This window comes from Thalassophryne amazonica, chromosome 14, assembly GCF_902500255.1.
Source record: "Thalassophryne amazonica chromosome 14, fThaAma1.1, whole genome shotgun sequence".
NCBI classification, from domain to species: Eukaryota; Metazoa; Chordata; class Actinopteri; order Batrachoidiformes; family Batrachoididae; genus Thalassophryne; species Thalassophryne amazonica.
The window spans coordinates 10,614,856-10,628,597 of NC_047116.1; the positions used below are offsets into that span (position 1 = coordinate 10,614,856).

The following is a 13,742-nucleotide window of genomic DNA, read 5'->3' on the forward strand; positions in this document are numbered from 1 at the left end:
AAAGCATGCAAAATTGCACTAAAAAAATCCACAAAAACTGTGAGGCTGCGAAAGGTGAACTGCGTTATAGCGAGGGATCACTGTACTCTGAAAATGAATTAATAAAAATCACAGAAGATAAATCAGATTTTTTTGACAAAATTTATTAATTGTCGCTCAGTGCTAATGCAATACCATATCATAGGAATACAATGAGGCAACAACAGGTGACTGTCGACTTAGCCTTCTCATTGGATGGGGCGGGCCTGGCTGACAAGTGGGCGGGCCCAGGCCCACCCTTGGCTACGCGTAAGGCAGAGAGTCGTAGTAGTGCAGATGGAGGTAAAGATTGTGGTTAACCCTGGTTTCCTTGTTGCCGCTCAGCAGCACTGAGGCTGGGTTATGCTTAGGCTACAACATCTGACTGCATCATCTTCTTTGTTTGTCTGTTTTTGTTTGTTCCTCAGCTCCTCACAGGTCTTTTGATTGATTTCCACCAAATGTATTATGTGGATGAAGGTCATTGCTCTTAAAGGTTTAGTTCTGGCAAAGGTCAAGGTTATTGGGTCAAAAAGGTCAAAAGTTAGTGGCCTTTTATTGTGGCCAGCCTAAGGCACACCTGTGCAATAATTATGCTGTCTAATCAGCATCTTGATATGCCACACCTGTGAGGTGGGATGGATTGTTTCAGCAAAGGAGAAGTGCTCACTAACACAAATTTAGACAGATTTGTGATCAATATTTGATATAATCTTTTGTGTATGTAGAAAATGTTTTAGGTCTTTGAGTTCAGCTTGTGAAAAATTGGAGCAAAAACTAAGTGTTGCTTTTATATTTTTGTTCATTGTCAATTACTTCAAACACTTGCTACCAGAAAACATTTCAAGGCTGCACTATGTACATCACTTTACCCATAGGTTGCATAATGTTACTAGGGCTGGGAGAAAAATCAATCCTCACAAGATCACGATATTTAATTTACGCTATGAAATTGATTTAAAAGGTCAAAAAATTGGTGAACATGTAATGCCACTTTTATCCAGCAGAAGGGGCAAAGAATTGTTGAGTGTAGACCTAAGGCCCCATTAAAAAACACAGTTTATCATCCCCGCCCGCATGCCAAAATCAGCCCGCATCATTTATTTTTTATTTTACGTGAATTTCATTGACAGAAGTACAGCTGATGCAAGAACCAGCACATCCACTAGGTGGCGAGTTTGCCAGTCTTCGGCCAAAGTTTACCAACGTTGCTTTGCGCCATGCGGCTCCACCGCGATGCGCGGAATTCCTCCACAATTTCTCGGTTAGTCACACGACTGAAAACCCACCGACAGCCGTCTGAAAGCCATCTCAAAGCCATCCTGTGAGACCAACACGGAGGTGGTTTTGTGCCGCGCCATGAGCGGCACCGTGGCACATCCGTCGGCTTTTCTTTCCATGAAAAAAACTCCTGTAACAGTGGAATGTGCCAAAAAAGTACTGATGTCCACGTCTCCTGCCATTTTTGTGTAAGTCAGACGACGTCCCGGATCAACAAAGCCTTCACGATGGAAATGATCTGGTTGTTTCAGCGGGGTTTGAGCCTGTCGATTGGCGCTCGGAGTGCAGCGCGCTCTCAGCAGCTGTGGGTGGTCTTTAAACCGGCTGGAGCACTCCTTAATCTGTGTAATCCCCATAAAATCGTCCCTCAAAGCCATTTGAATTTTCCGAATGGTTACCACCTGGAGGTCTCTCACAGTTTCTGGAAAAAATTGATGCAGCAAAGCTCCAAATCGTTCAGACATTTATTCGCAACAAAAATCCGACGAGAGGGGTGGACCACTGCTCACACAAAGCCTGCTCACAGGCGAATGACGCAACCAACAGGCGTGAAAAAACTCACGTATGCGCACTAAGGTTCAAGCTTGGCTGATGCAATCACACGTGATTCAAATCCATATGGTTTTTGAAAAAATAAAAAGGTCGGATACTTTTCTAACAGACCTCGTATTTTGTCAGTTTGTTTGTTTGTGCTTCATACTAACACACAGTAATACATTTTTGTAAAGGTAGAAATGTCATTTCCTAGAAAAAACATGTTTCGAAAGCACGGTAAAACTGTCGCAAGGGTAACGCTGAGAATAAGTCCTTGATTTATGTGTGTCAAAACCTTAGCTATATCTCCTACTCTGCTTCAATAGAATAATTATATTACTTGTTCAATAATACCAGGAAATAATGGACAAAATTTCTTTGTTCCAGGCTTCTGCAGACTAAAGAAGATACCTCCAACTGTTGTCGCAAGCGTTACGCTCTAGCACTTTATAGTATATATGCACTGATAATTTCTAGCAATGACTGATCCGAGACCAATAGAAATATTGAAACTCTGATATATAACCATACCTAAAATTATAACATTTCACAAAAAAGACCACTTTTAAATTTTGATGGTTATGTCACACTTTTGCTTCATTATTTTTGAACTAGGCCTTAAGTAAACATAATGGCAGATTACCTATTTGACCAAACATCAAATTGTACAATGATGATTATTTACTTGAAGGTGCTCTGGCCACAGTGCAGAAATTAAGGATGCGACTGAGACTTATGTGTTTAAAACATTGAGCTATGCTGATCATTTGCAAACCGTGCGTGCGAGGCAGATCAGCCGCGTGCTTTGTGAGAAGACTGCTTCTGCACTGAGGCACAAAACGGCGTCCGATTTCCACTATGCACAGTGAAACTAATCATCCAAGATAACACAATGTGACACACATCATGATATACCAATTAATGAGACATGGCACAGCCCTAATAAGCTTTTGTTGTTAAGCTTTTGTTGTTATTACAGTTTTTCATTGAGCCAAGTCATTTTACAAAAAAGTGATATCCATTTTAAAAAATACCATTTAGTCTTCAGAAGAGTATTATTTAAGAAAAGAGATAAGATTTTATTGATCCCCCACATGGGATCATTATCTTAAAAAATAAAAAACAAAACCTTGTTAAAGCAGCATAGTAAAAATAGTGTAAGCAAACAGAATAAAAATAATACAAAAAGGGAGATTATGTGTATGTACAAAAACAACACATGCAAATTCTAAAGAACGCCAAGTTTCAATGTGAAACTTTGAATTTGGGGAACTAGATTTAAATGAGCCATGGGAACATGTCAACACTTTTCTGGCTACATGTGACATGACACTTGGCGTGTGGTCTCATGCTCTTCTTGCTGCAGTGTTTGTGACATGACACAAGGTGTTTGAATAACCAGTTCATCGTTAAAGTCAATTAATAAGGAGACTTGTGGTTGTACAACCCCAATTCCAATGAAGTTGGGACGCTGTGTAAAATAAAAACAGAATACAATGAAAGCAACCTTCAACCTATTTTCAATTGAATACACCACAAAGACAAGATATTTAATGTTCAAACTGATAAACTTTATTGTTTTTGTGCAAATATTTGCTCATTTTGAAATGGATGCCTGCAACACATTTCAAAAAAGCTGGGACAGTGGTATGTTTACCACTGTGTTACATCACCTTTCCTTCTAACAACACTCAATAAGCGCTTGGGAACTGAGGACACTCATGAATGGGTATGAAAGGAGCATCCCCAAAAGGCTCAACCGTTCACAAGCAAAGATTGGGCGAGGATCACCACTTTGTGAACAACTGCATGAAAAATAGTCCAACAGTTTAAAAACAATGTTTCTCAACGTTCAGTTGCAAGGAATTTAGGGATTCCATCATCTACAGTCCATAATATAATCAGAAGATTCAGAAGATCTGGAGAACTTTCTACATGTAAGCGGCAAGGCCGAAAACCAACATTGAATGTCTTTGATCCCTCAGGCGGCACTGCATTAAAAACCGACATCATTGTGCAAAGGATCTTACTGCATGGGCTCAGGAATACTTCAGAAAACCGTTGTCAGTTAACATAGTTCGTCACTACATCTACAAGTGCAAGTTAAAACTACCATGCAAAGCAAAAGCCATACATCAACAACATCCATAAACGCTGCCGCCTTCTCTGGGCCCGAGCTCATTTGAAATGGACAGACGCAAAGTGGAAAAGTGTGCTGTGGGCTGATGAGTCCACATTTCAAATTGTTTTTGGGAATCATTGACATCAAAAGAGGAAAAAGACCATCCAGATTGTTACCAGCGCTACTTTCAAAAGCCAGCATCTGTAATGGTATGGGGGTGTGTTAGTGCCCATGGCATGGGCAACTTACACATCTGTGATGGCACCATCAATGCTGAAAGGTACATCCAGGTTTTGGAGCAACACATGCTGCCATCCAAGCAACATCTTTTTCAGGGACGTCCCTGCTTATTTCAGCAAGACAATGCCAAGCCACATTCTGCACATGTTACAACAGAGTGGCTTCATAGTAAGAGTGCGGGTACTAGACTGGCCTGCCTGCAGTCCAGACCTGTCGCCCATTGAAAATGTGTGACACATTATGAAGTGCAAAATACGACAACAGAGACCCCGGACTGTTGAACAACTGAAGTCATACATCAAGTAAGAATGGGAAAGAATTCCACCTACAAAGCTTCAACAATTAGTGTCCTCAGTTCCCAAATGCTTATTGAGTGTTGTTAGAAGGGAAGGTGATGTAACACAGTGGTAAACATACCACTGTCCCAGCTTTTTTGAAATGTGTTGCAGGCATCCATTTCAAAATGAGCAAATATTTGCACAAAAACAAAAACGTTTATCAGTTTTAACATTAAATATCTTGTATTTGTGGTGTATTCAGTTGAAAATAGGTTGAAGAGGATTTGTAAATCATTGTATTCTGTTTTTATTTACATTTTACTCAACATCCCAACTTCATTGGAACTGGGGTTGTAGCTTCAAAAATGTAACAACTGTTGTTGTTGTTATGGTTGTTGTTTTTGTTTGTTTCAGGAAATGGTGCACGGCTAACTGACTCGTGAGAGACAATTCCAATATTAATGTAGTTTGTGAAGGCAGCAGAAAGATTAGACATAAATGAAAACTGTCGCAGAATTTTTCAAAACAGTGAGAACATTTTTGAAGTAATTTTTCTGTAATCACATAATCACAGATGTGAGTTGTTTATATTTTCACTACAAATTAAACATACAGCAAGACAGTGAATCATTTCTGATATTCCCATAATTTCCCATGATACATATTTTGGCCTCTCTTTATCATCTGTGGTCAGGTAAAAAGATTTAAAAGAAATCCTGGTCTTCAGCTCCATGATGGGGGGTGGGGGGGCACACTTCAAGGTTTGGCTGTTATTCATGAGTTTATAAAAAAGTCATTAACATTTTTCTTCTTGTGACCAAACATGATGTGCAAAGCTGGTGTTTTTTCTGAAACCTGATGCACCCAGGTGACACGGTGTTTTAACTGAGATGTTTTTCTTCTTGTTTGTTCTCCTGCACTGTTAACTTGTGTGTGTGCGTTTGTGTTTGTGCAGCAGTGGGGGGCCGTCTGCAGGATTGATGGATTTGGTGTGTCTTTTTAATAAGTAAGCATCACCCATCAAACTGCTGTTCTCTTTCCTGCTCTCAGCCTCACTGCGTGCTGCTGGCGTCCAAGGAGAATTCTGCTCCAGTCAAGTTGGGCGGATTTGGGGTGGCCATCCAGCTCGGGGAGTCGGGACTGGTGGCAGGAGGTAAAGTACAATCCCCGACTTCTTTATTATTTCTTAAACAAAATATAAAATTATATACGTCACAAAATCTACATAAAAACTGCCCAAAGAAAACCCCAGAACTCATTATTACAAACCCCAAAACTCATTACTACATACCCCAAAACTCATTACTGCATACCCCAAAACTCATTATTACAAATCCCAAAACTCATTACTACATACCCCAAAACTCATTATTACAAATCCCAAAACTCATTACTACATACCCCAAAACTCATTATTACAAACCCCAAAACTCATTACTACATACCCCAAAACTCATTATTACAAACCCCAAAACTCATTACTGCATACCCCAAAACTCATTACTGCATACCCCAAAATGTATTACTGCATACCCCAAAACTCATTACTACATACACCAAAACTCATTACTACATACCCCAAAATTCATTACTACAAACCCTAAAACTCATTGCTGCATACCCCAAAACTCATTACTGCATACCCCAAAACGTATTACTGCATACCCCAAAACTCATTACTACATACACCAAAACTCATTACTACATACCCCAAAACTCATTACTACATACCCCAAAACTCATTATTACAAACCCCAAAACTCATTACTACATACCCCAAAACTCATTATTACAAACCCCAAAACTCATTACTACATACCCCAAAACTCATTATTACAAACCCCAAAACTCATTATTACAAACCCCAAAACTCATTACTGCATACCCCAAAACTCATTACTGCATACCCCAAAATGTATTACTGCATACCCCAAAACTCATTACTACATACACCAAAACTCATTACTACATACCCCAAAATTCATTACTACATACCCCAAAACTCATTACTACAAACCCTAAAACTCATTGCTGCATACCCCAAAACTCATTACTGCATACCCCAAAACGTATTACTGCATACCCCAAAACTCATTACTACATACACCAAAACTCATTACTACATACCCCAAAACTCATTACTATATACCCCAAAACTCATTACTACATATCCCAAAACTCATTACTGCATATCCCAAAACGTATTACTGCATACCCCAAAACGTATTACTGCATACACCAAAACTCATTACTGCATACCCCAAAACTCATTACTGCATACCCCAAAACTCATTACTATATACCCCAAAACTCATTATTACAAACCCCAAAACTCATTACTGCATACCCCAAAACTCATTACTGCATACCCCAAAATGTATTACTGCATACCTCAAAACTCATTACTACATACCCCAAAACTCATTACTACAAACCCCAAAACTCATTACTATATACCCCAAACTCATTACTGCATACCCCAAAACTCATTACAAACCCAAATTCATTACTATATACCCCAAAACTCATTATTACAAACCTGTTGTGTGTTGGGGGGGGTTTGGCTGATACTGTTTGTATGTTTTGTTTGTATGATACTGTTTGTATGTTTTGTGTATACTTCGGGTGGTTTGTGGGGGGCGTGTCTGAGGCTGTGATGATGGATGAAGCATCTCTCACCCTCCACTGTCATCATGCCAACCCCATGCACCTGATGAGCAGTTCATGTGCAGATCTAGAGGACTACCAGCTGAAGAGGATGTACCTGATGAGCAGTTCACGTGCAGAGTTAAAGGACTACCAGCTGAAGTGGATGCACCTGATGAGCAGTTCACGTGCAGAGTTAAAGGACTACCAGCTGAAGTGGATATCCTGATCAGCAGTTCACGTGCAGTTCCAAAGGACTTCCAGCTGAAGTAGATATCCTAATGATGTACTACATTTAAGCCATGACTGCTCTGTGTAAGGTGCTGGGGACTCAACCTTGTTGCTGCTGTGTGACGATTGTTTGTCTAACATTGTGACGCTGAGGATCGCTCCAGGTTTGACACACCGTGCCTGTTAAGGAGATGGGTGAGGGACACGCTCCATCAGCACACTTCAGAGGTAACTAAAGCTGTGAATGACTTTGAGTAATTAACAGTAGTAATTTGGCGTTTTGTACGCAGCTATATTTGAGCTACTCTGATAATTGTGTAAATTCGCTCTTCACAGCCGTGGCGTGCGGATTGATGGTCCTCCACGGGCTGTGAGAGCTGTTTCTGTAATTTGAGTCTGAATTAGAACCTGAATCTGTTTGCTGATGGTGTGAACCCTAAACAGTATTTGTGTGAACAGTGTTGACTTATCTCGCCTCTCATCCTTAACAGGCGCTGTCTGATTCATTAACCACCTGGGGGGTGCCAGCGGGAATTTCTGGGTCCAGAACTGTCGGGCTCCAATCCCTTGTGCGCTAGGAAGAGCGCATCGTCCTCCACCCCGCCAGGCTGTTAATTCACTTTTTGTTTATATTTGCACTTGAAATAAATCTGTTATGTTCTTTGGAACCGCTCTCTGTTTCTTTAGCGCTGGGTCCTTGTCAGACGCTGGTTCGCTCCTCTAACCTGCGTCCCAACATAACAAAACCCACAAAACCCATTACTACAAACTCTAAAACTCATTGCTGCATACCCCAAAACTCATTACTACATACCCCAAAACTCATTATTACAAACCCCAAAACCCATTATTACAAACCCTAAAACTCGTTACTACATACCCCAAAACTCATTATTACATACCCCAAAACTCATTATTACAAACCCCAAAACTCATTACAACAAACCCCAAAACTCATTACTACATACCCCAAAACTTATTACTGCATACCCCAAAATTCATTACTGCATACCCCAAAACTCATTACTACATAGCCCAAAACTCATTATTACCAGCCCAAAACTCATTACTACAAACCCCAAAACTCATTACTACAAACCCCAAAAGTCATTACAACAAACCCCAAAACTCATTACTACATACCCCAAAACTTATTACTGCATACCCCAAAATTCATTACTGCATACCCCAAAACTCATTACTATATACCCCAAAACTCATTATTACAAATGCCAAAACTCATTACTACATACCCTAAAACTCATTACTGCATACCCCAAAACTCATTATTACAAACGCCAAAACTCATTACTACATACCCTAAAACTCATTACTGCATACCCCAAAACTCATTACTGCATACCCCAAAACCTATTACAAACCCCAAAACCCATTACTACATACCCCAAAACTCATTACTACATACCCCAAAACTCATTATTACAAACCCCAAAACTCATTACTACATACCCCAAAACCCATTACTACAAACCCAAAACTCATTACTACATACTCCAAAACTCATTACTGCATACCCCAAAACTCATTACTGCATACCCCAAAACTCATTATTACAAACCCCAAAACTCATTACTACATACCCCAAAACTCATTATTACAAACCCAAATTCATTACTGTATACCCCAGAACTCATTATTACAAACCCCAAAACTCATTACTACATACCCCAAAACTCATTACTGCATACCCCAAAACTCATTACTGCATACCCAAAACCCATTATTACAAACCCAAATTCATTACTATATACCCCAAAACTCATTATTACAAACCCCAAAACTCATTACTACAAACCCCAAAAGTCATTACAACAAACCCCAAAACTCATTACTCCATACCCCAAAAGTCATTATTACAAACCCAAAATGTATTACTGCATACCCCAAAACTCATTACTACATAGCCCAAAACTCTTTATTACCAACCCAAAACTCATTACTGCATACCCTAAAACTCATTATTACAAACCCAACTTCATTACTATATACCCCAAAACTCATTACTATATACCCCAAAACTCATTACTACATACCCCAAAACTCATTACTGCATACCCCAAAACGTATTACTGCATACCCCAAAACGTATTACTGCAAACACCAAAACTCATTACTGCATACCCCAAAACTCATTACTGCATACACCAAAACTCATTACTATATACCCCAAAACTCATTAATACAAACCCCAAAACTCATTACTGCATACCCCAAAATGTATTACTGCATACCCCAAAACTCATTACTACATACACCAAAACTCATTACTACATACACCAAAACTCATTATTACAACCACCAAAACTCATTACTATATACCCCAAAACTCATTACTGCATACCCCAAAACTCATTATTACAACCACCAAAACTCATTACTACAAACCCCAAAAGTCATTACAACAAACCCCAAAACTCATTACTACATACCCCAAAACTTATTACTGCATACCTCAAAATTCATTACTGCATACCCCAAAACCCATTACTACATAGCCCAAAACTCATTATTACCAGCCCAAAACTCATTACTACAAACCCCAAAACTCATTACTGCATACCCCAAAACTCATTACTACAAACCCAAAACTCATTACTACATACTCCAAAACTCATTACTACATTCACCAAAACTCATTACTACATACCCCAAAACTCATTACTGCATACCCCAAAACTCATTATTACAAACCCCAAAACTCATTACTACATACCCCAAAACTCATTATTAAACCCAAATTCATTACTATATACCCAGAACTCATTATTACAAACCCCAAAACTCATTACTACATACCCCAAAACTCATTACTGCATACCCCAAAACTCATTACTGCATACCCCAAAACCCATTATTACAAACCCAAATTCATTACTATATACCCCAAAACTCATTATTACAAACCCCAAAACTCATTACTACAGACCCCAAAACTCATTACTACAAACCCAAAAACTCATTACTACAAACCCCAAAAGTCATTACAACAAACCCCAAAACTCATTACTACATACCCCAAAAGTCATTATTACAAACCCAAAATGTATTACTACATACCTCAAAACCCATTACTACATAGCCCAAAACTCATTACTACATACCCCAAAACTCATTACTACAAACCCCAAAACTCATTACTGCATACCCCAAAACTCATTACTGCATACCCCAAAACTTATTACTACATTCACCAAAACTCACTACTGCATACCCCAAAACTCATTATTACAAACCCCAAACTCATTATTAAACCCAAATTCATTACTATATACCCCAGAACTCATTATTACAACCCCAAAACTCATTACTACATACCCCAAAACTCATTACTGCATACCCCAAAACTCATTACTACATACCCCAAAACTCATTACAAACCCCAAAACTCATTACTATATACCCCAGAACTCATTACTGCATACCCCAAAACTCATTACTGCATACCCCAAAACTTATTACTACATTCACCAAACTCACTACTGCATACCCAAAACTCATTATTACAACCCCAAAACTCATTACTACATACCCCAAAACTCATTATTAAACCCAAATTCATTACTATATACCCCAGAACTCATTATTACAAACCCCAAAACTCATTACTACATACCCCAAAACTCATTACTGCATACCCCAAAACCCATTATTACAAACCCAAATTCATTACTATATACCCCAAAACTCATTATTACAAACCCCAAAACTCATTACTACAGACCCCAAAAGTCATTACTACAAACCCAAAAACTCATTACTACAACCCCAAAAGTCATTACAACAAACCCCAAAACTCATTACTATATACCCCAGAACTCATTATTACAAACCCCAAAACTCATTACTACATACCCCAAAACTCATTACTGCATACCCCAAAACTCATTACTACATACCCCAAAACTCATTACTACATACCCCAAAACTCATTATTACAAACCCCAAAACTCATTACTACATACCCCAAAACTCATTATTACAAACCCAAATTCATTACTATATACCCCAGAACTCATTATTACAAACCCCAAAACTCATTACTACATACCCCAAAACTCATTACTGCATACCTCAAAACTCATTACTGCATACCCCAAAACGCATTATTACAAACCCCAAAACTCATTACTACAGACCCCAAAAGTCATTACTACAAACCCAAAAACTCATTACTACAAACCCCAAAAGTCATTACAACCAACCCCAAAACTCATTACTACATACCCAAAAGTCATTATTACAAACCCAAAATGTATTACTACATACCCCAAAACTCATTACTACAAACCCAAAAACTCATTACTACAAACCCCAAAAGTCATTACAACAAACCCCAAAACTCATTACTACATACCCCAAAAGTCATTATTACAAACCCAAAATGTATTACTGCATACCTCAAAACCCATTACTACATAGCCCAAAACTCATTATTACCAGCCCAATACTCATTACTACAAACCCCAAAACTCATTACTGCATACCCCAAAACTCATTACTACATACCCAAAACTCATTACTACATACTCCAAAACTCATTACTACAAACCCCAAAAGTCATTACAACCAACCCCAAAACTCATTACTGCATACCCCAAAACTCATTACTGCATACCCCAAAACTTATTACTACATTCACCAAAACTCACTACTGCATACCCCAAAACTCATTATTACAAACCCCAAAACTCATTACTACATACCCCAAAACTCATTATTAAACCCAAATTCATTACTATATACCCCAGAACTCATTATTACAAACCCCAAAACTCATTACTACATACCCCAAAACTCATTACTGCATACCCCAAAACCCATTATTACAAACCCAAATTCATTACTATATACCCCAAAACTCATTATTACAAACCCCAAAACTCATTACTACAGACCCCAAAAGTCATTACTACAAACCCAAAAACTCATTACTACAAACCCCAAAAGTCATTACAACAAACCCCAAAACTCATTATTAAACCCAAATTCATTACTATATACCCCAGAACTCATTATTACAAACCCCAAAACTCATTACTACATACCCCAAAACTCATTACTGCATACCCCAAAACTCATTACTACATACCCCAAAACTCATTACTACATACCCCAAAACTCATTATTACAAACCCCAAAACTCATTACTACATACCCCAAAACTCATTATTACAAACCCAAATTCATTACTATATACCCCAGAACTCATTATTACAAACCCCAAAACTCATTACTACATACCCCAAAACTCATTACTGCATACCTCAAAACTCATTACTGCATACCCCAAAACGCATTATTACAAACCCCAAAACTCATTACTACAGACCCCAAAAGTCATTACTACAAACCCAAAAACTCATTACTACAAACCCCAAAAGTCATTATCAACAACCCCAAAACTCATTACTACATACCCCAAAAGTCATTATTACAAACCCAAAATGTATTACTGCATACCCCAAAACTCATTACTACAAACCCAAAACTCATTACTACAAACCCCAAAAGTCATTACAACAAACCCCAAAACTCATTACTACATACCCCAAAAGTCATTATTACAAACCCAAAATGTATTACTGCATACCTCAAAACCCATTACTACATAGCCCAAAACTCATTATTACCAGCCCAATACTCATTACTACAAACCCCAAAACTCATTACTGCATACCCAAAACTCATTACTACATACCCAAAACTCATTACTACATACTCCAAAACTCATTACTACAAACCCCAAAAGTCATTACAACCAACCCCAAAACTCATTACTACATACCCCAAACGTCATTATTACAAACCCAAAATGTATTACTGCATACCTCAAAACCCATTACTACAAACCCCAAAACTCATTACTGCATACCCCAAAACTCATTACTGCATATCCCAAAACTTATTACTACATTCACCAAAACTCACTACTGCATACCCCAAAACTCATTATTACAAACCCCAAACTCATTACTACATACCCCAAAACTCATTATTAAACCCAAATTCATTACTATATACCCCAGAACTCATTATTACAACCACCAAAACTCATTACTACAAACCCCAAAAGTCATTACAACAAACCCCAAAACTCATTACTACATACCCCAAAACTTATTACTGCATACCTCAAAATTCATTACTGCATACCCCAAAACCCATTACTACATAGCCCAAAACTCATTATTACCAGCCCAAAACTCATTACTACAAACCCAAAACTCATTACTACATACTCCAAAACTCATTACTGCATACCCCAAAACTCATTACTACATTCACCAAAACTCATTACTACATACCCCAAAACTCATTACTGTATACCCCAAAACTCATTACTGCATACCCCAAAACCATTATTACAAACC

The 13,742-nt window shown here is 38.3% G+C and overlaps 1 protein-coding gene across 15 annotated transcripts in view; it reads left to right on the forward strand.

The window, feature by feature from the left end:
• Positions 1–13,742, forward strand: part of caska (calcium/calmodulin-dependent serine protein kinase a) — a 221,200-nt gene that overhangs the window by 142,710 nt on the left and 64,748 nt on the right. For all 15 annotated transcript variants that reach the window (XM_034187150.1, XM_034187156.1, XM_034187149.1 and 12 more), the window contains exon 6: positions 5,524–5,626. In XM_034187150.1, the coding sequence (XP_034043041.1) occupies positions 5,524–5,626 (103 nt within the window). The remainder of the gene's footprint in view (positions 1–5,523; positions 5,627–13,742) is intronic.